General features: G+C 33.3%; 1 protein-coding gene across 4 annotated transcripts in view; it reads left to right on the forward strand.

Annotated features, from left to right (window-relative positions):
- CDH7 (cadherin 7) overlaps positions 1–20,126 on the forward strand; it is a 68,609-nt gene that overhangs the window by 21,590 nt on the left and 26,893 nt on the right. For 3 of the 4 annotated variants that reach the window (XM_042839635.1, XM_042839634.1, XM_042839637.1), the window contains exons 2-5: positions 4,732–5,026; positions 12,294–12,413; positions 15,150–15,317; positions 16,552–16,739. In XM_042839635.1, the coding sequence (XP_042695569.1) occupies positions 4,732–5,026; positions 12,294–12,413; positions 15,150–15,317; positions 16,552–16,739 (771 nt within the window). The remainder of the gene's footprint in view (positions 1–4,731; positions 5,027–12,293; positions 12,414–15,149; positions 15,318–16,551; positions 16,740–20,126) is intronic. The other variant, XM_042839636.1, reaches the window with a different exon arrangement.

The raw sequence follows: 20,126 nt of genomic DNA on the forward strand, positions 1-20,126 counted from the left end.
TATTTGAATAAAAATCATTAAGGGCTTAAAAAACTACGCTGTTCTCTTTCCTGCATCACCTTCCTTTTTCAAAGGGTTGACAAAATTAACATTCATTTTATTTTCTGTGGCTGAGTCATTACTTATTCTCCTCCTGGAGAACTACCAGTCAATGGGGAGTATAAGGACTACATACTACTTACTGAACTCTCCCATGAATGTGGCTGAATCTTTGACTGAAGAAATAGCATAAAGAAAGGGACAATGAAGTTTAACTGTTTATTCTAATTTTAATCACAGGAGAAGATGTCTGAGGAAAATCATAAAATTCATATTTCTTTAATTTCTTAGAGTGCTGTTAATATTGAGTAAAGTAACAACTGACAAGATTCATGTTACCAGCGATTTTGAGTTCTGTTGCATTACACAGAGCATGAAAAGTAAATGCTGGTAATACTATACAGCTTTACTCTCAAATACTGTTCTTGTTTAACACTTTCCAATCACTTGATCAGTTCTATTTCCAATCAGTTCTATTTATTACTTTGTGATTTTTTTTCTTTTGTACTTTAAGATTTATTTCCATACTTTTTCATTCCATTTCAAATTGTCTGTGTTCTTCTGTCCTCCTTTTCATTCTCCATCTTCTCTACCCCAACAGATTCCTTTTGAAGGCTATCCTGTCTGTTAGCCACTCTGCTTCATTCCTGGTCTCAGAACTGCCAACATTTTTATCCTTGTTTGATTGTTCTTAAATCTACATTTCCTCCCTTCCATCTTTATCCTTTTTTATTTATTTTCTCTCCTGTCCAGTGCTTAATTAATCAGTCATCTTTGAATATATAAAAGATAAAACATTATACTTACTGGTTATATTACACCCTATTGAATATGAAGATCTCTGAGGCCCAAAAACAAGAACATGAAATTTGTTTGCAAGAAGGACAAAGAGGTGTGGGGTGTCACAGCCAGTACTCCAAACTGGAATGCAAGCTTGAATGTGAAATGCATTTATTTCACATACTGAACACAAAATGCACTTATGGGCTATTTAATCTTTCAATATCCAGTTACTTTTGAGTGCTTTTGGATAAGTATGTATTAGCTGGTGGTCATTCTTAGGTCTCTAGTGTTAGCAGTTGCAAAGTAAAAGGTTTTTGGAGACAGTCTGAGTTCACGCAGCCTGTAAGGATGAGGCTGGAAGAGTTCTCAGGAATGTCTTGGACCTCAGTCATTTCAAAAGCTTTTGGGTCTTCAGTCTGTTCTGGGCACTCTAGATGAAATTCTGTGGGTTTTAGTTCAACATAGAGAAAAAATCTTGCCTATGTTAACAGGGTTTTGAGTAAGAATGCTACAGGCTCCAGTCTACATGGGACCTTGCTGTAGACATTGTTCCCACATGTCTATTTTTGCTTCTGCCTGATGAGGAAAATGTCTGGAGGCAACAAAACAGTACATGGAGTTGCTGCTATGTCAAAGTGGAAAACCGTACCACTATGGCACTGTTGTCTCTGTTGGTTCCCTACCACATTGCTAACATTGCTGGGACAAGGAAATTCTGGCAGCATTACAAATTTATACCCCAAATTCCTTACATTTAATTTTCCTTTAATTACAAATGTAAGGAGTTTTGGATATAAACAGTTATGTTTACTTGATCTTTTGTCCTTAGTATAATCTGTCGAGCTGAAAAAAACAGAATTTAGATGAATATATTTCTATCTATCTTCTTATATTGTAACACCTGAAACTACACAGTATTTTGTAGAAATATTGTGCAGGACTGTTGGGTCCAATATTTTTGTTCTTAGTTGTAAATCTTTGATGCATCTACATTAATAACCTTTGAAGATCATTTTTTGGAGGATTATACTGGAAGGAACTGAAAATGGCATAAAACATATTTGAATTTTTTCAGAATAGCTTATATTTTCATTGTTCTCTTGTATTTTAAGTTTTCCCATAAAATTACTGAAGAATACACAAAAATTTTGAGTCAAATCCTTTAGAGTTTTTAATATAGAATTGTTTGTACTATAGTTAGATAAATCATCTTTTCAACAGTTAGGTGGGTGGACAATGATGCTTTCTTGCTTAAGCAAGGGCTAATTTTTTTTCATAAAGAAAAAAGTATAATAAAAAGTGCAATTTTTTTTTCACCTTTACTCCAAGACCCTCAAACTTGGAGTAACAAAGGCCATCACTAACCTCCTTACTAATCAGTGCAGTAGCAGTTTTCTATCGAGGCATGGTTTCAAAAAGTGACTTTTGTTCAGCATGTCACTCTAGAGCATGAGCCACTGTAATGTAAACCTTCTGAAGTTTCATGAAGTTTCATAGATCAGGAGTGGATCTCCTTAAAACACGATATGTTAATCAGTTACTACCTGAGCAAATGAGAAATGCTGAAGCTACTATTTTTCTTTTTCTCTAGTATGCGTAAGTCTTTGAGGATTTACAGTTCTAGTCTCTCCTCTGAAGGTCTCTTTTCTTTTGTAATCCTGCTAGAATGTATTTAGATCAAGACGCCCTGAGTAACAAGGTGAAAGGGAACCTGTGCAGACCTGCAGCTTGAGATCCAGATGCGAGTGCTAAAGTCTGTGCTGATGGATGAGGCTTCACCCTCATGAGAGAGAACTAATGTTACTCTCTGCAAGCTGAAATGTAGATTCAGTTCCCATCTCTGCCTAAAGAATCTACTTGCACATCTCTAATATTCAGACATCTGCTCTACCTGATAAACAGCTGAGTATGCTGATATCATCTGCTCTTTCTCTCATCTAACATATCCTTAGCTATGCCATAAAATAAGGAATTATTTTTACAGGGAAAATGGGGAAGTCTCAGCTATCACAGAAAGACCAATGCTCTGTCAGAATATGAAATACGGAAAAAAACTGAATCTCTTCAGGGAGATTATAACATTGAATCTTTGTACCTCGTAGCTTCTGTTCTCGAGTTATATGATGCTGTGTAAGTCAAGGGATAACCTTGAAGTACAACATAGGGGAAAAAAAGAAACACAAGCTGAACAGATTCTTACTGGCATACACCTCTGTTCCTATATAAAAAAGATGGGTATTTCCAGTCAAATCTGACAAACTAGCAAGAGCTGCTGCTGCCAGATTTGTAAGATGAACAGGGGTACAGTTTATTGAGTTGACTCAATATTATGGCTGAGGAATAAGCATTTCTGTGGATGTTCAAAGAAACAGGGTGCGAAATATATCTTCTCTTGATCTGCTCAGTGTCAGCATTGACTGATCTTGAGTGTACTGAGAAACAAGAATTTAAAGATTTGAGAAACTGCACCAAAGCATTCCCAGACTTATTCATGTATCTCAGGAGTTACATAGCAGTCAAATGAGGATAAGCTACATTTTGAAATAATGTACCCTAATCCAGTTGAGGCACCCTAGTTCTGATCCTGTCCAAAGCTCGGATTTATTTTCCATCTTAAAACTGAGATGGAGTATCCTGCAATTGCAGAACTATGAGATATATTAACAGTGTAAGAAATGATTTATCCATCTGAAAAATTCAAAATTGGTCACCAATTCTTCCCTTCTGATATAGGAATAGCCTATAAAAAAGCTGTGCAAAGTTATGCTCAAGATAGCAATTTTCTGCAAGTGTACTTTGGAAGTAATTGCTCTCAGTGATAATTCCAGCTGAGAGGAAGAAAAATAAAAATAAATAAACAAATAAAAAGGACACTGTAATGATCATGATAGTAAATGTAATACTAAACTCACCATATTGAGGAAGAGCAAGTAAAATCATAAAAGAAACAAAGAATGTTGTCTTCGCTTATTTTCAAATATAGCTAGCTTTTTAGCTAGCTAAAAAGTAGCAAGGGGCATGTGTGACACTTTGACATGATATTATGTTGCTAATACAAGTCTGAGAAAAATGAGGTTTGTATAAGTCTGGATTCTGTAACAGGAAAGTGTGACTCAGTGGAGAAAAAGAAGCTACAAAAAGTATGGAATCTTTGTGACTTAAAAGAACTCGCAGAATGAGGAAGAAAGCTTCTTTCTGCAAATCCCATTGACCCAATGGGATATCTTTCTTCTGAGTCTGCTTCAAGTTTTCCAGGGAAAATACACTTGGCATTTGATGCTGTAGTTCAGACAGCATTAGGACATTTCTTAGTCTCTCTCGTTCTCTGTATTATCCTTAAGTTAGATGGCAATGAAGAATATATGGAAGTACAGTTATTGTTCTACTACATAGTAGTGAGAAACCAAACCATTGGCCAATCCATTCTCTTCATTTGAAATATTTTAGTGAACTGTACAGTAAATAATGGGGAAAAGAGTATGTAATATCCCATACAGACATAGGAGCAAACACTAACATCAAATTTATAGTGACGTATGTTTGAAGTCACAAGCTTTACTAAGGCAATTGACAAAAATCAATAATTACACTTAAGTGAGAGTAAAGGTATGTAACGTGTGTAAAGGTTTGTATGTGTGTGGTTGTGTAAAATTCCAATACAAGAAACCTATGAGACAATATAAAATGTGTTTGAAAATGTTTATAGAAAAGAGTGAAATCATTTTGCTCAAAAGAGCAAGCTGACAGATTCAAATGGTCCCTCTTGGGCTGTGTGCAGTAAACATTCAGCTTATCTTTCCAAGAACAATAAAATTTCATGTACTACTGCTTGACATAATTATTTTTACATATCTCCATGCCACTGACTCTCTTGGAAGTTAATCTCATCTCTCATCAATTTTTCACCAGCTTCACTCTGATGTTGATAAAGGAGATGGTTCCATCAAATACATCTTGTCAGGCGAAGGGGCAAGTTCCATTTTCATTATTGATGAGAACACAGGGGATATTCACGCTACAAAGAGGCTGGATCGAGAAGAGCAGGCCTACTACACGCTCCGAGCACAAGCACTAGATAGGCTGACTAATAAACCCGTGGAACCAGAATCTGAGTTCGTCATTAAGATTCAGGACATCAATGACAATGAGCCAAAATTTCTGGATGGTCCTTACACTGCTGGAGTTCCTGAGATGTCTCCTGTGGGTAAGTGCAAAATAGACTGTTGGTGTTGTGGGAAACTTCTTACTACTGCCTTTTAAAAATTTCATTATTTTTTACTGTGTCACACTAAGATATTTAATTATTTATGAGCCACCTGCAACAGTTAGATATTTCAAGACTTAACTGGAAATAACATGCTAGATTAAGTATTTATTCCTTTCAAAATTTTGTGAAACTCAAATAGCTATGTAGGAACACAGCTAAGCATTTTATGATGTATTTCTCATTCCAGTGCCCAGAGACTTTGTTTTATATTTCTTGTTAACAATAATAAATTTCACACCTACAGTATGGTATTCAGAGGTGATAATATATCATTTTATTCAGATTAAGTTTGTTCTTAACAAACTCTTCAAATTCCTGCTGCTACATCACATTTTTTGTAAGTTTTGGGTATATTCTTAACAGTTAGTTTACTGTGAATCTTTCCCAGTGTTGATATCTAGTTTTCTGCGAAGAATATACAAGTGGAAAACACTGGGGTACAGATGAAGATGGTTGATAAAATTCCAATGGATTCATAGAAAAATGGCTGGTAGAAGCTTCAAACCCTCTCAGAAGCTTTTATTCCTAAATTCAAATTAGGGAAGAATTTCAACATTAAGTCCACCATCTCTTCAATTTTAAAGAGAGCAAATGGTTATTTGTTGGCAGGTGCTAGTGTTCCATCAAAAGATGTCTGATTCAGGCCAGATAAGATACATTTTGATGAGTTTTAGTTTAATTTGAAATTATAAATAAGTTTATGACATTAAAAAGCAAAAAATTTTCACTATGTCAGTGGAAATATGTGTATGGGAACTCAGGTTCTTGATCCCCAGTTTAAGAAAGTTTTATGGTGATTGCAATCAGGAATGTATTTGACTGATTTTAGATCATATACAAACTTGATATTCTTAGGTAAGACTGAATTTGCTATGGTGTTCTCAACTCAATTTCTTGTATTTTTGCATACTAAACAATGCCTCTATATTAGAGCTAGAGAGCCAAAAATGACCTTTCCTGCCAGTGCACTGTGCAGCAATCATTACATTTTACATCTGAATCTCACTTTAGGAGCCAATAGAATATAAGTAAAACAGTGCTAATTAGTTTTCTATTTATTTACATTATTGAACAGTGAACATTTGATGCTTTCTCTCATTTAATACTTGATAGTTACTGTTACTGAAACACAGTGTGAATGTCTGAAGAAGCAGGGGTGGTCTTGGAAAGAAGGGTAGACACCACATTTTTTGAGAAAGATCAGGGATGAAGTGCAGTTTTGATATATTCCTGAGAAATTCCTTCAGCACTTGGGAAAAATAATTGGATAATAAAAAATTAAAACATAAATATTCAGCATTTTAAGAATATGTTGTAAATATTAATTTGTTTTATTATAGGATTTGATTAACTGAGCTATAGAATACATAAATAATTAGTATTTTACAGCTTTGTTTAGTTCTCTAAGGAATAATATTTCTATGTATCCTTCCTGGATTAGTTAACTCTCTCCTGTACACATATAGTGACATATGAAAAACTCCTATAAGTATCTGAGGTTTACCTACACTCACAAATCTGTGCCATGACATGTAGTTTGCAATGGAGAAAATAAGGACTGTTTTAAAGGGAGCTAGTTTTGCACATTTTGCCAAATCTGCACTGTATAAATGACTGAAAGAAAGTCAGTCTCATATGGACTGCATTATCAAATATATATTCAGCTTAGGTGGAACACTGCAAAATTACTGCTAACTGTAAGTGATGAAACTGCAGATGAAACTGCCCTTAGTCAACACAGATTTTGACAGTGCATGTCTAAATCTGTGTTGACTAAGGGCAGTTTCATCTGACCAAACTTTGTGACTCTACATTTTAAACAACTTCACTGTTTGTATCACACAACTACTGATTTCTAAATTAGGGATTGCCATGAAGTTCTCGTGTGGCACTTGTCTTACATAGTCACATAGATTCATAGTTTATTCATATAACACAATTTTAAATTAATCAGCTAGAGCATTCATGCAATTTTAAGGAGAAATTATCTTTTATTTAATATGAAATTATAGCATTCACAAGGATTTTTAATTGGATATTAAACAAAATGAAAGAGATCACAGGATTATGAACCCAAATTAACCATAAAGATTGGAGAATCATAACCTTTAACCAAAAGGGCAGTTATGGAAGTAAAATGATTCTGTATTACATTTCACAAATATTTTAGGATATTATCTAAGGCTAATTGAGGTCAATCTTTTTTATTATTTGAAATGACTTCAGGTCAGGTTAAAATTATGTTTGGGTCAGGTCCAATTATACTGATTATCCAGAAAAGAGTAAATACCTTTTTACAGTACATAGCAAGAACCTAAAAGATATAACTTTTCTGAAGATCTTTGTGGATTTTTTTAAAATTCCTTTTACTTAAAAAATCTGACAGCATTATATTTCAAACAAACAAAAAAAAAAGTTGCAAATTATACTTAAAAGGGGAGAGTCCTTGTTATGTTACACATAAAAATAGCTGATGTGAGACACACACATTTGTCTCGATAATAACTAGAAATAAAAATTCAACACCAAACATAGCTTTGTCTTTTTTAATTTTCAAGACTCTCCACACATATGAGCTTTACTTATTACTCAACAAGAGAAATATCTGTCTTTCTTGCTAAATTTATTATACTTGATAGAGATGGATTGAAATACTTAATATATATTTAAAACAAAGAAAAAAAGGAAAGAAAGGGAAGGGAAAGAAAAGAGAAAACCTCTACATCATACTAAGTCTTTGGTACCAGTGTCTAGTTGAGACTGTTGCTCTACATTCACAAACATCTGCTTTGGTTTTTCTGACCTTGGGCTTTATCTGTGAGTAAAGGAAGACTAAAAAGGCTGTGGGAAAGGGGAGGAAGGATTGAGCATAAAGCCTGCCTCAAAATCCATTATCCCCTGTTTTGTGCTCCTTGAGTGGAAATGCTTTATAGGTATAATTGCTTGAGATTTGAATGAATGCCAGAAGCTGAAGCAAGAAATGCCACACAGTATAGATTAAAACATGGCTGGACAATTGCATATAGATATTAAGGAAATATTATGGATACTTTCATAGTAATGGTGTTTAATACTTCTAGTAGTAGCTGATATCACTCAGAAATGTGGCGACAACATAGAAGTGTTTTGAGCACCATACATCATTAACTTCTATTAGTCAATGTCTTTACTAACTGGCTGTATTTAAAGGCTTATATTTAATTTTTTAACGTGGTTACAATATTCAACTTTATAATTCAATTTTAAGGGAGTGTATAATTTCAAAAATTAGCATTTCAAAAACCTGGCAAGCTGATTTTCCCTTAAATGTTAAAAACTGAAGTTACATACATTTCCTATACAGACCTATTTAAAACTTTGATCAAATGTCACGCATTATAATAGTAAGATTTTTTTAAACACCGTTTCTAAAATAACAAACTCAGAGATGTAATGCTGGTCCATTTGAAGAATTGGTAACTCAAAATAAAATGAACCCTCTTATCTTGCATTTATTTATCCCTATCACAGGAAAGGTCGCTATCTGCAACATGTCCAAAACATCTGTGTATCTTGACTTAGGTAAATTAAAGTACAAATATCATTCTAAATTAAAGGTCCTCTCCACAAAAAGTTTTCTCTTCCTTTTGCCCTAATATCATAACCGAAGTAGTTGTCAGATAATTGTGATTCTTTGATATCTACCAATATGTGTTAAAATTTAGGTTAAAAATGACAGCTTAAACATTCTGGAAAAATGGAAATGTATGCCAGCCACCAAAAAGCCAGTTTGTTATAGCAATCATCAATAAAAAAATAAATGGAACACCCTTTGATTAGCAGCACAGATTTTCTCCTCAGTATTTGCTGCCATTGATGAAAAAGTTTATGAAATGGTTTCAAGTAGAATTCATTTTAATTAAGTGATATTCTAGCTTTGCTACTAAGGCCTAGATAGACAATTGTGGAGAAATCCACAGCTGAGAGGAAAATAAACTATTTTTCAATGAATTAACCCTATTTATCTTTTTGGCCTGTGTCAAATATGCAAACTCTAAGAAATATTTTAAGTTGAAGTTGTGAAGCTACAGGCTATAACAGTTTATTAAGGGTAGGGTTGGTGTTCTGTTTACACCTCAGCCCAGCTGCAGTAAACAAGGTTTACTAGATCAGAGAGTTTGCTGGATGGAAAAAAGGTTTGGTCCTGTATGTGGACTGCTAAATGGTACCTCTGAGTCTTAAGGCTGGACACTTGCATGGTAGATGACCACCTGGGTTGTAAGATTAGGGAAAACATCCAGGAGTAAAGGAGAACACAATTTAATTGAGGAGCATGAACTATCCTTTTGAAAAATGATTTTATATTTGGAACTGTGATGCAACTGATCATTTTTCCTTAACTGATAAATTTACTGACTATCAATAGTATCCATATAGTTTTCTTGGTTTCTCTTTCTCTAAAGAAAATTAAGATTTGAATTTAGGATCAGTCTATTACTAGAAAAATTAGGATGTCTCTGTTTTGCAATGATGATTCTCTGAAAGAATGCTTATTCTTCAAAAGACATCCTCTTTCTCTGTAAATATCTGGAAATCTTTACTGTGATCTTTCAGTTCATTACGTTTCCTTGCAACAGATTTTCCTACATGTAGCTTTAGCATACATAGCATAGTTAAAGAACATTTGTTATCCTGCATATTCTTTTAAAAAATATTTTGTGCAAAAATCTCCCACTAAACATAGAACTTATGGAAACTCAAATTTTTTTGAGTAAAAAGAGTAAAGAAATAATAATAACAGTAGCTGTTTTAAAAGTTCTTTGTCTTCTATGAGATTAAAGAAAAAGTAATTAGTACAAAGGAAGTAGATAAGTAATCATCATTTTCTATTGTTGATTACAGTCAAATAGGATGAGTGCAGAAAGATTTGGCATTAGAATTTCTGCCTAATTTTTTTTTGTTTACCTGTTTGTTTGTTTTTGTTTCTAGAGGACATATGTGTTTGAATGGGTAAATCTTCAGTTTAAGAGAGAGCCAATTAGATTCAGACACTGGCTTTTGTGTGTCTCACAAATGGTAGAGTCTTTGCTACATCAGTAGATTCTTACAGTGAACAAGCACTTCTAAGCTTGAAGGATTTCCAAAATTTCCGTGTTGAGACGGCAGAGCCTGTAATTGCTTTCATCTTGTATTGGTTTGAAGTTCTTGAAAGAGGCAAGAGCAAGGAGTAAATGCATAACTGTCTGTGAGGTTTATAAGTACTTTTATTATATTTGCACACATGGTAAGCTTCACTGGCAGGATTTAGACACTTTGCAAATGTGTTAAGCCTGGCTTTGTCAAAGAGTACAAGGTGTCAAATACTCATTATTATATCCTTCTACTCAAAAGCTTGAGAGACTGGAAAGTTTAAAATAGATCTCAGTATGAAATTACATTACAGAGAAATCTGTAAAATCAGTTTGATGTACAGAATCAAAACTCTTAGTTATTTGTGAATATAACACTGATGTATTTTAAGTGTCCTGTAACAGATAAATGACTTGATGGATTAACTAACAGTTTTCTTTTTAAACTTCCCATCTATTTAATGTAAAATTTCAGACTGAGATTAACATTCTCTGTTCAAAAATATTATCGTCCACAAGAAAGAAAAATAGAATTTGAGATAGAATTGCAATCATAATACTTCATCATTGACACTACAGGAAAAGAGGTCACACACGTGGGTTAGTTAGGTCATAACTTAAGTGAATAAATTTATCTTATGAAGGATGACTTTTGGCCAGAATTCATCCCGGCTGGTCTCATCCTTTCTCATCTATACTATTTTATAAAGGGTCTCATTTATTCCTCTCTTTTTCCAAACCTTCAGCCTTGTCCCAAAATCCGTTTACAATTTTCTACTGACCTGAGGACAGAAAAGATGAAGAAAATGCATGATGCACAAACTATATAAGACATAAAAGATTTAAGAATTTTTCTCAAATCTTTCCTGAATATGTCCAAATGAAACAGATCAGAGTGCAACTTCCGTAAAATTCACCCTAGTCACTTATTAGTACTTGCTAGCTTCTTGTGGAAGAGTAATTTCTGGATTTGTTGCTCTCATATTTATGTGAAAAACTGTTTTCAGTTGGAAAATGATCACTCTCTGTGACAAACACTGTTCTCTAATCTTTTGACTAAATCCTGTTTAACAGGGAATTTGATCCTCTGCTGAAGGGGGCATCTGCCAAATTGCTGCAATATTAATTTGCAACTTAACCTCCAAATGGTTCCCTAAGGTGTTGAGTGGAAGGTCTCAATGTTCCAGACAATCTGCCAGTGAGAAATAATAATCCTTTCTGCCTATCAAAAGGTGGTGACCATGGCCAAGGCCCTGGCTCCCAAGTGTTGTCTTATTTTGCTCTCAGCATACATCATGGAAACAGTGAAGAAAAATAAAAAAATGGGAACTGGCAAGGAGAATACAACACATAGGAGGTGGATCTTGAACGAGATTCTCAGAAACATACACCTTTTGCTAAGCAGATAAACATCTTTTCTTACTAATTCCTGTTAACATATAGACAGTTCTTTTAGATACATTATATGGCAGATGATTACCAGAAATAGTACTAAAACATTGCAGATACAGTGTGAAGTGAATAGTTTCTAAAGGAATTTAGTGGGAACTCTCAGATGTTTGTTGTCTGTCTTAGCTGAAATATAAACTCTTTAGTTTTCTCTTGTATATAAGTGTAACTAATTTTGTAGGATAAAATTACATATAGGTGTCTAATATTAAAAGATATAATGCATACATGTGTTATATTTTAATCTCTAGCTGCTTATCATTTATAATTTTAATATGTTGACTTCAAAGGGAAGTCAATATTTAATACTTAGACATATTTCAGACATTGTCATTATTAAGAACGTTTCATTTCTCTCACATATTCTCCATTAACTAAACTCAGAAATAAAGAAGTGAGTTACTGAGTGATATGGGCTTTATTGCTTAAAGACAGAGAACATTTGGGAAGTCCAAATAACTGATACTACTGGTTTACAAATAGGACCTTATTTTTCAGGCTGAATTACAGAAAAAAAAAAAAAGACTATTTATGCAAAAGACACCTCACACTCCTCACACTGTTCCAGTTGTATGTTGGCACTGTATGTTGAATATAGTTTGGATGTGTGGATTTTATATGTACAATAGTTTCTTAAATATTTGCAGGTACCTCTGTGGTTCAAGTGACAGCCACTGATGCTGATGATCCTACTTATGGCAATAGTGCCCGAGTGGTTTACAGCATATTGCAAGGACAACCTTACTTTTCTGTGGAACCAAAGACAGGTAATTTTCTACAAATTCTCTTTACCATAATGCTGAGAAAGTAGAAAAAGTGCATTAAAACATGCTGGGAACTTGTTAGTGTAGTCTCTTGATTAATTGAATACAGTAGAGCTTTGTTGCTCTTTTATATTTCTGAGTAGATTTTAGAAATCACATGAGCTATGTGATAAGCTTACATTTTTGGAATGGAAATTTTTATCTCCTTCTCAATCTTCTAGCTCACTGATCTACTGTCTATTGCAGTATTTCTGAACAATAAAAAATGGAAGATGCTGTGAATATGTTTTATTTTCAGATTGTTCTGTAAATGTACAAATATCACCTTCTCATCAGATTTCCTACACTATAGATTTATGCCATGACGGACTCTTCATTTTTCTTTTTAAAATAGAATTTTGTTGTGGAAAATATATCTTTTCTTCATCAGTTTGAGCATTAAAGCATAGTACTTCCCATTCTCATTTGACACACTATTTTACTGCTACTTTCAAAACATCATTTTTGAAGCATTTTTTTAATTATTATTTTTATAAATTTTGTGAATATTGCTAGCCATAGGAAAATGCAGTCCTTATTCCTCAGTTTTAACAAACATTGTCCTTCCTGTTGTATAGTTTGTTCAGCTGTGGAACCCTCACTACAAAAAGGACTTTGAGTTGCTCAAGCACATGCAGACAGAGCATCAAAGCTGGTAAAAGGACTAGAAAACACGACATATAAGGAACTACTGAGGGAATTGGGGATGTTTTGTTTGGAGAATAAGAGACTGAGGGGAGAACTCCTCTGTCTCTGTAACCAAATAAAAGAAAGTTGTAGCAAGGAAAGCATCTGTCCCTTTTTTCAGTGATAAGTCAAGTTACACCAGGGGAGATCTAGATTGGGTATCAGGAAGAATTTCCTCATGTAGAGGATGATCAAGCATTGGAATGGGCTGCCCAGGAAAGTGGTAGAGTCCCTGCCCCTGAGGTATTTAAGAGACTGTGATATTTAAAAAGCTGTGGCTATGTGAAATGTGGTTTTCTGATGGGAATCAGTAGGTCAGGTTGATAGCTGGACTTTGTGATTCTAAAGGTCTTTTCCAAATAATATGATTCTGTGGCTTGATGATTTTACAGCATCATTTCATACAGTGTTTAAAAAAAAATAAAATAATAAAAAAAAAAATCAATTTGCTTAATTTCAGTCTCCTACATGGAGAAAAATTATCATCTGCATTTCAGAGATAGATAAGCCACAGTAAAAGAGAAACAGAATATTTACCCTATTTGTCATTTAAAAATCAACCAATGAAACAAAAAGAACTGCTGGGTAACAGATCTGAATCCTAATGTTATGACTAAAAGGTCACACTCTATTTAACAGCACCTGAACTTGCAGAAATCAGTGGTATCAAAATATTAACATATCTATGCATTCATATATTTATAAACCTCCACATATTCATGAAAATGTTCGTCCTCTACAGGATTATATAGTACTTTCTTTTTCTCCAATAGATATGGTGTATAGTAGGCTTTTTTTTGTCCCTCCTTTTTCTTTAAGAATTCTTTAAGAATTGAGACTGAAATGTTTTCATACATCTTCATTTTGATGTTGTACTCAAATTTCCTTTATGCGTGATAATTAGCTCCCAAATGGTTGGTTATCATTGCCTGGCAATTTAAATGTAATAGAAAAACAAACGGGCTAGGTAAACTAATGTAGAGACAATAAACTTATGAAATTGTATGTTAATTGTGTTTTTAAAAGTCTTGTCAAATAGGTGAAATAATGCCAGAATATCTGTGAAGTAAATGTTTCAGCCCATGGCAAGTCCTGAATTCAGAAGGGAAGAAAGAAATAAAACTGTGACTAAACATTCAGCAAATATCAGATGAAGAGTTATGTGCCCTAGTGTGCCTCTCCTTTATTTAGATTGTTTATGTTTCTTTTACTGCTGACACTGAATGCTGTTGGAGTATGTAGCTGCCTCTCTGGAAATCAGAGCTAGCAGTTCTACTATGTGCCAGGCATGAAATATTCATAAAGTCATCACATTTTCAATAGCAATATTTATTTTCTGATCTATATCAACTGAACTGAAAGAATGAAGCATGGAGCTTTCTTCAAGTTTACATTTCAAATCAAATAATTACAAATTATATGCAGATTATCAAATGGATATTAAAAAAATACTACAGATACTACAGTATTTCCTTTAATAAATCAGGACATCTTAATCACATTAATGTTTTCAAAATAGTTATTTATTAAGCAAATATTTGGTGAAATAAGGTAATTTCATATATATGCAAAGTGTGGCATGATATCAATATTAGTAAGTCTTAATGTGGTGAATGACTATTCAAGACACTGTGAAATAATTTTGAACTTGGAATCTTAAAAATGAGTACGGAATATTCTGTTCTTAGCTGTAAGACAATGGGAAATCAAACACAGAAGAGTATATCTTCCAGGAAAGGAAGTGTCTTGCAAATAACTATTGTTCAAGGAGAAGTAAACATGGTCGTGGACCCAAAGAATGTACTACAAACTAAAACATGCCGTTTTTGGACTACTTAAAGTAAGCTTGTAGCATAGCAGTTTATTTCCTAGTAAAATATCGTAATATCAGAGTTGAAGTTATTTCCTCCCTTTCTGCAGTCATTGGTCTGCTGTTACATTTTAGGGTCAAACTCAGTTTTCATATTAATGTATTTACTTCTGCAACCATTGACATAGCTTGTATTGCTGCAGGCATTATCAAAACTGCCCTTCCAAATATGGATAGAGAAGCCAAGGACCAATATCTACTAGTTATTCAAGCAAAGGACATGGTTGGGCAAAATGGTGGTTTATCAGGAACAACATCAGTAACTGTCACTCTGACTGACGTTAATGACAACCCACCCCGCTTCCCACGACGTAAGTTACATGAATTGTAGCATTATTTCTAAACATTGCTATTTCCTTTACTTTTTATGTTATACCTAAAGAGAATAGAAATACTTGACTTCCTTATTAAATATTTGAAAATCTCTCAGAGCAAGTTCTATTGTTATTATTATTATTGCTACAGCTACTACTACTACTTTGGAAAAATCTTTTTTCTTTACCTATTTCAGATCAGTTGAAATGAAGTTATATAGAGCAGGTGCATTTATTGATGTACTTTGCTTCTTCACTACAAATAAGAGGACAAAAAATAAACACCTTAAAACTTTTCTATCTTTTGTCAGCTGGACTTCAGAATGAACAATTTCTTAACTTAACTGTTAGTCCTTCCTTTGTCACTTCAGCAGGATTTGTCTTGTGCATGGAGTGTTTCCTAAGAAACTGTTGATCTGTAAAGTCATCTTCCCTCAACTATCTCTAACCAAGGTGGCTATCATCCCAACCAAAGAAGGGAATACACAGTTGTAATGTCATAACTATTTATAAGTAACATTATGTCTGGTATGATTTTTATTTTATTATTATCTTTTAATTTACACTATCTTATAAAGTCCTCACAAAATTAAGTTAAAGTAATGGCGGAATATATTAACTCCACTCAACTCCAATGATATAAACCAGACTTCCTGCCACTAAGAATTTGAAACAACGATAGAATAACAGAAGTTGTTTTTGAAAGTGAAGATATTATTGCCTTTTGACTGCAGATATCTTTTTGACAGCATATATACGGTTTTATATTTGAATGAAAATACTGGAATAATCAAGATTGCAGGTGGTGACTTTACTTTTAAAGAAATGATTGTACCTTGGTTTCTAGTCATATTAGGAGTGTAAGCTCCCTAATCAAGATATAGATTTATAAGATGATAAGGCTGTGTACCAATTTTACTTAATATATTTGCTTTATTTCCTTTATTTGTGGAAAACAAGTTGTATTTTTTACCTTGGAAAATTGCAAGCATTTGTATGACTAAATAAAATTAAATAAAATTTATGCATCTTTGTCTTGGATTTCTCTCTTATAGAAGAAAAAAAAAATCCATCATAACGAAAACCTAGAAAAGAAATTTAAAAAATCATATTGTAAACTGAAACACATTTTCTGGTAGCCTGAGTAAATATTCAGTTGTACGAATATAGATTACATTTTAGCTTACAGACTCAGAAATCTCTGAATTTGTTATATTTCTGAATTTTGCAGGATCATATCAGTATAATGTCCCAGAATCTTTACCTGTGGCATCTGTAGTGGCCAGAATAAAAGCTGCCGATGCAGATGTGGGACCCAATGCTGAAATGGAGTATAAGATTGTAGATGGTGATGGTTTGGGAGTATTCAAAATTTCTGTAGACAAAGACACCCAGGAGGGAATCATCACAATTCAGAAGGTAAGTCTGAATTTTCTGACTGATTATGTTTGAATCTGGGCAAGATAAGGGAAGGAAATGTGAAGGTACGTGTGAAAATTGTGATTTTTTTGTTGCTGGTTTTTCTGTTTGTTTGTTTTATTGGGGTTTATATCTGTTTGTTTCTTGGTTTTTAAAAATTCTCCAGCACAAATAGAAATCTCAAATTTTCTCTCATTTCTTTTTACATTAAAGAAAAATGTATGTCTTACAGTAGAAACGTAAGGTCAGAATCCAAAATGAATCCAAAGCATAACTTTAAGAAACAAAAATTCTCTTTGATTAATCATGCTCTGTACAGGAGATATGCAGTATTATCAATATTTATTTATTGGTAAGACTAGCTGTTTTGTAAGAAAATATTTTATTTCCTATATTAATCCGCAGCCCCAAAATATTAAAATAAATATTTTCCTTTTAGCTTTCTATATGTGCGGTTAAGTAACTAACAATTTAAAAAGAAAAACCGTGTTTACATAAAAATATTAAAACTCAGTTTTTTTGCATTTCTGCAACACATTTTAAATGGTATCCTTTTTTAAAATAAGTGTGGACTGAAATATTTTGGCAGAAAATTTTAGTTTTGAGGAGAATGGTAAAACAAAAAAAGAAAATCTTGCACACAAGAGCACGTTCTGAATATTTATCACTGGCAATGCTAAAAGTACATGGTCCTATCTCTCCTGAGTTATTTAATATCCTGTAAAATATAAGACTGATTTAGTATTTTAGAATTAGCATATTCCTGAACAAATGCCTATTCTTATAGTTTGTTTGATTATTTGGATAATTTTTCTTACAGAGGTACTCTTTAATCTTTGCAAATTTCATGCAACAATTTTCTTTTTTTTTTTCCTTCCAATGTACCAATATCTTTCTAAAGTAATATAAAATTTCAGTACCACATCTTCTTTGAAATAAGTTAATACTGCATGATGTGGCAAAGTAACAGGCTAATTCTCTGATGCCGTGAACACCAGCTGAGAGCTGGTAAGCATCTGTAGATGCCAGTGAAAATGCAGGACATTCAGCAATTTTGACAAGCTCTAATAAATGTAATATAAATCATTTTTTTCAAGGGAAAAGCAATTGTCTGAGTCCTCTTGCAGACTGCTAATTCCTTCTTAGCGCATTTGAAATACAAGTGATGAAAAATTAATCCATTCTTTGTACAACAGCCAAACTCAGTGTGGATAATTCAACTTGTTCATTTTAAGATTTTTGAGGAAAGATCTGGAAGTGTTATGGCCACCCGAGAGGGAGGGTGTTTATCAGTATCACAGAAAGCAACGCAGACAGTTGGGATTGTCAGCAGACTAGTTTGGGAGCTTATAAAAACATTTTAATTTTCAATGTATAGTTGTAGTCACCAATGCTTTTTCTGGGACTCTCTTAATTCTAGTGCACCAATAATTGTCCAGCAAAAAAATAATTGTCATTTATTATTTCTATAATCACTTTCATTAGGGAACTGAAATGATTGTTTCAGTACTGAGTGTTTGTGAAAAGAATTTCCCTATGATATGGTACCTGACTGCAATTTTTGACCGAAAGAAAAGCCCAAGGTTTGCAAATAATATTTAAACCTAGTAAATGCTGCTGTGATTTGACAAAATAATTTAGAATTTTTTCTTTGCAACATTACAAATTTTCTCTCATTTTCCTACCATTATTAAATACATTACCCCTGTTGTATTCAAACATAAATCCTCATGCTGAAGTGCACCTCCCAAATCTCTAGGTGCTATTAGGTCTCTATTTGGATTCCAGCGAACTTAAATACCTTGCTCAAGGATGAAAGATCTTTCCTATTAACCTTGTAAATAAAATAGTACAGAGTCGACTGCAAGGGAAGAAAGAAGTGAAGAATCCAAGCACAGTAGCCACAAAAAACTGCAGCTTCTCCTCTTGAGGGCAGGCACATGGAATACCATTAATGAGTGTTCATATGTTAAATGGGCTTCAGCTACAAAGGCTAGGCTGACAGAGTAAGCAGACATGATCCTTGCATGATGATGTGAGCTTTTTAGTAAGGAATGAGGGAAGAAACCGTAGCATGATAACTGTGTAAACATTTTAATACCTGGCACATGAAGTTCTAAACACTTCTGAGAGCCATTTGTTCTTTCCTTTTCATAGCCCTTAATTCAGCTGAGACACTGAGAAACAGCTCAGCCTCCAAATGTGTGCCCATCATTTTAAACTTGTGCATGTCTATACAGTCAGATATTTTCTTCACATCAAGCAGAAAGACTTCTGAAAAGGTATACTTCAGTTCTAAAAGCAAATATGCTCTTTAACTTTGCATACTTTTGCTGCAATCACACACACAAAGGCCACACATCCAAAACAAAGTAAGTATGACTGAGCATACAAAGGCAATACTCCATCCACTTTTGTGCTGGGTGTTGTGGAGAATGTTTGGCAATTGTTTATCAGAGCTTCACACGCAAGCTGAAGATTTTATGCTCTGTTCCTAGGATAACCATTTTGAAACTATTTGAAAAGTGGACTCCCACACTACAAATTAAGTTTTTATTTTAACATGTAAGGAGAAAAAAAAAAAAAAATTGTTAAAAAATATGTTAAGATTTAAGAATTCAGTGAGAAAATCGGGATTCTTTGTGCTCCGAGTGGAAGAAATATTAAATGAAAAATGCCCAAGGATCAGCAAAAACTGCAATGTATGCATTTATGTATAGAAGGTAAAAAAATTCAACAAGTTTGAAAAAGACAGGTATCAATGACAGAGATAATATAAAAGATCAAATATCTAGGAATTTCCCAAAATTACTTGTCTGTAATGTCTTGACTAATCTGACTAATGTAACTAATTAATGACTATAGGTTTTTGGAGCAAAGGTTGAGAAAGTTTATGAATGCAGTTTGAATAGGTTTATCTATTTATTCATTCATGTGCCTTTGCATACATTTTTCCTCTGTACCTCAAAGACTCTGAGACTTTAAAATACCAAAAGACAGGAAAAAAAAGCATAAATGTTTTTATTCTAACACTGATATTCATTGAAATATGTATTTTATTCTGCTTTCATTAAAAAAAAAAAAGTATTGAACAATTTTACTTGTGTTAATGTAATTAAATATATAATGTCTAACTTGCACTGTAGTACATAACAAAATTCATTAACTGACTTCACATGCAAATAATTTATCTAACATGTATCTAGGAGGACGTATCAAACATGATAATACATAATATTAATAAAAATAATATATAAACAAAATCTTCAGACTTGTCAAATGAAACATAAACTCCTACTTTACTTTTCTTCTGTACAGAGCAATCTAAATATGTCACCTACTCATATTCCATGCTAGAGTTCTGATGTTGCAAATAATGTAACAGCT

This window comes from Centrocercus urophasianus, unplaced genomic scaffold, assembly GCF_019232065.1.
Source record: "Centrocercus urophasianus isolate 14NV4802_14NV808 unplaced genomic scaffold, USGS_Curo_1.0 seq_11, whole genome shotgun sequence".
Lineage (NCBI taxonomy): Eukaryota > Metazoa > Chordata > Aves > Galliformes > Phasianidae > Centrocercus > Centrocercus urophasianus.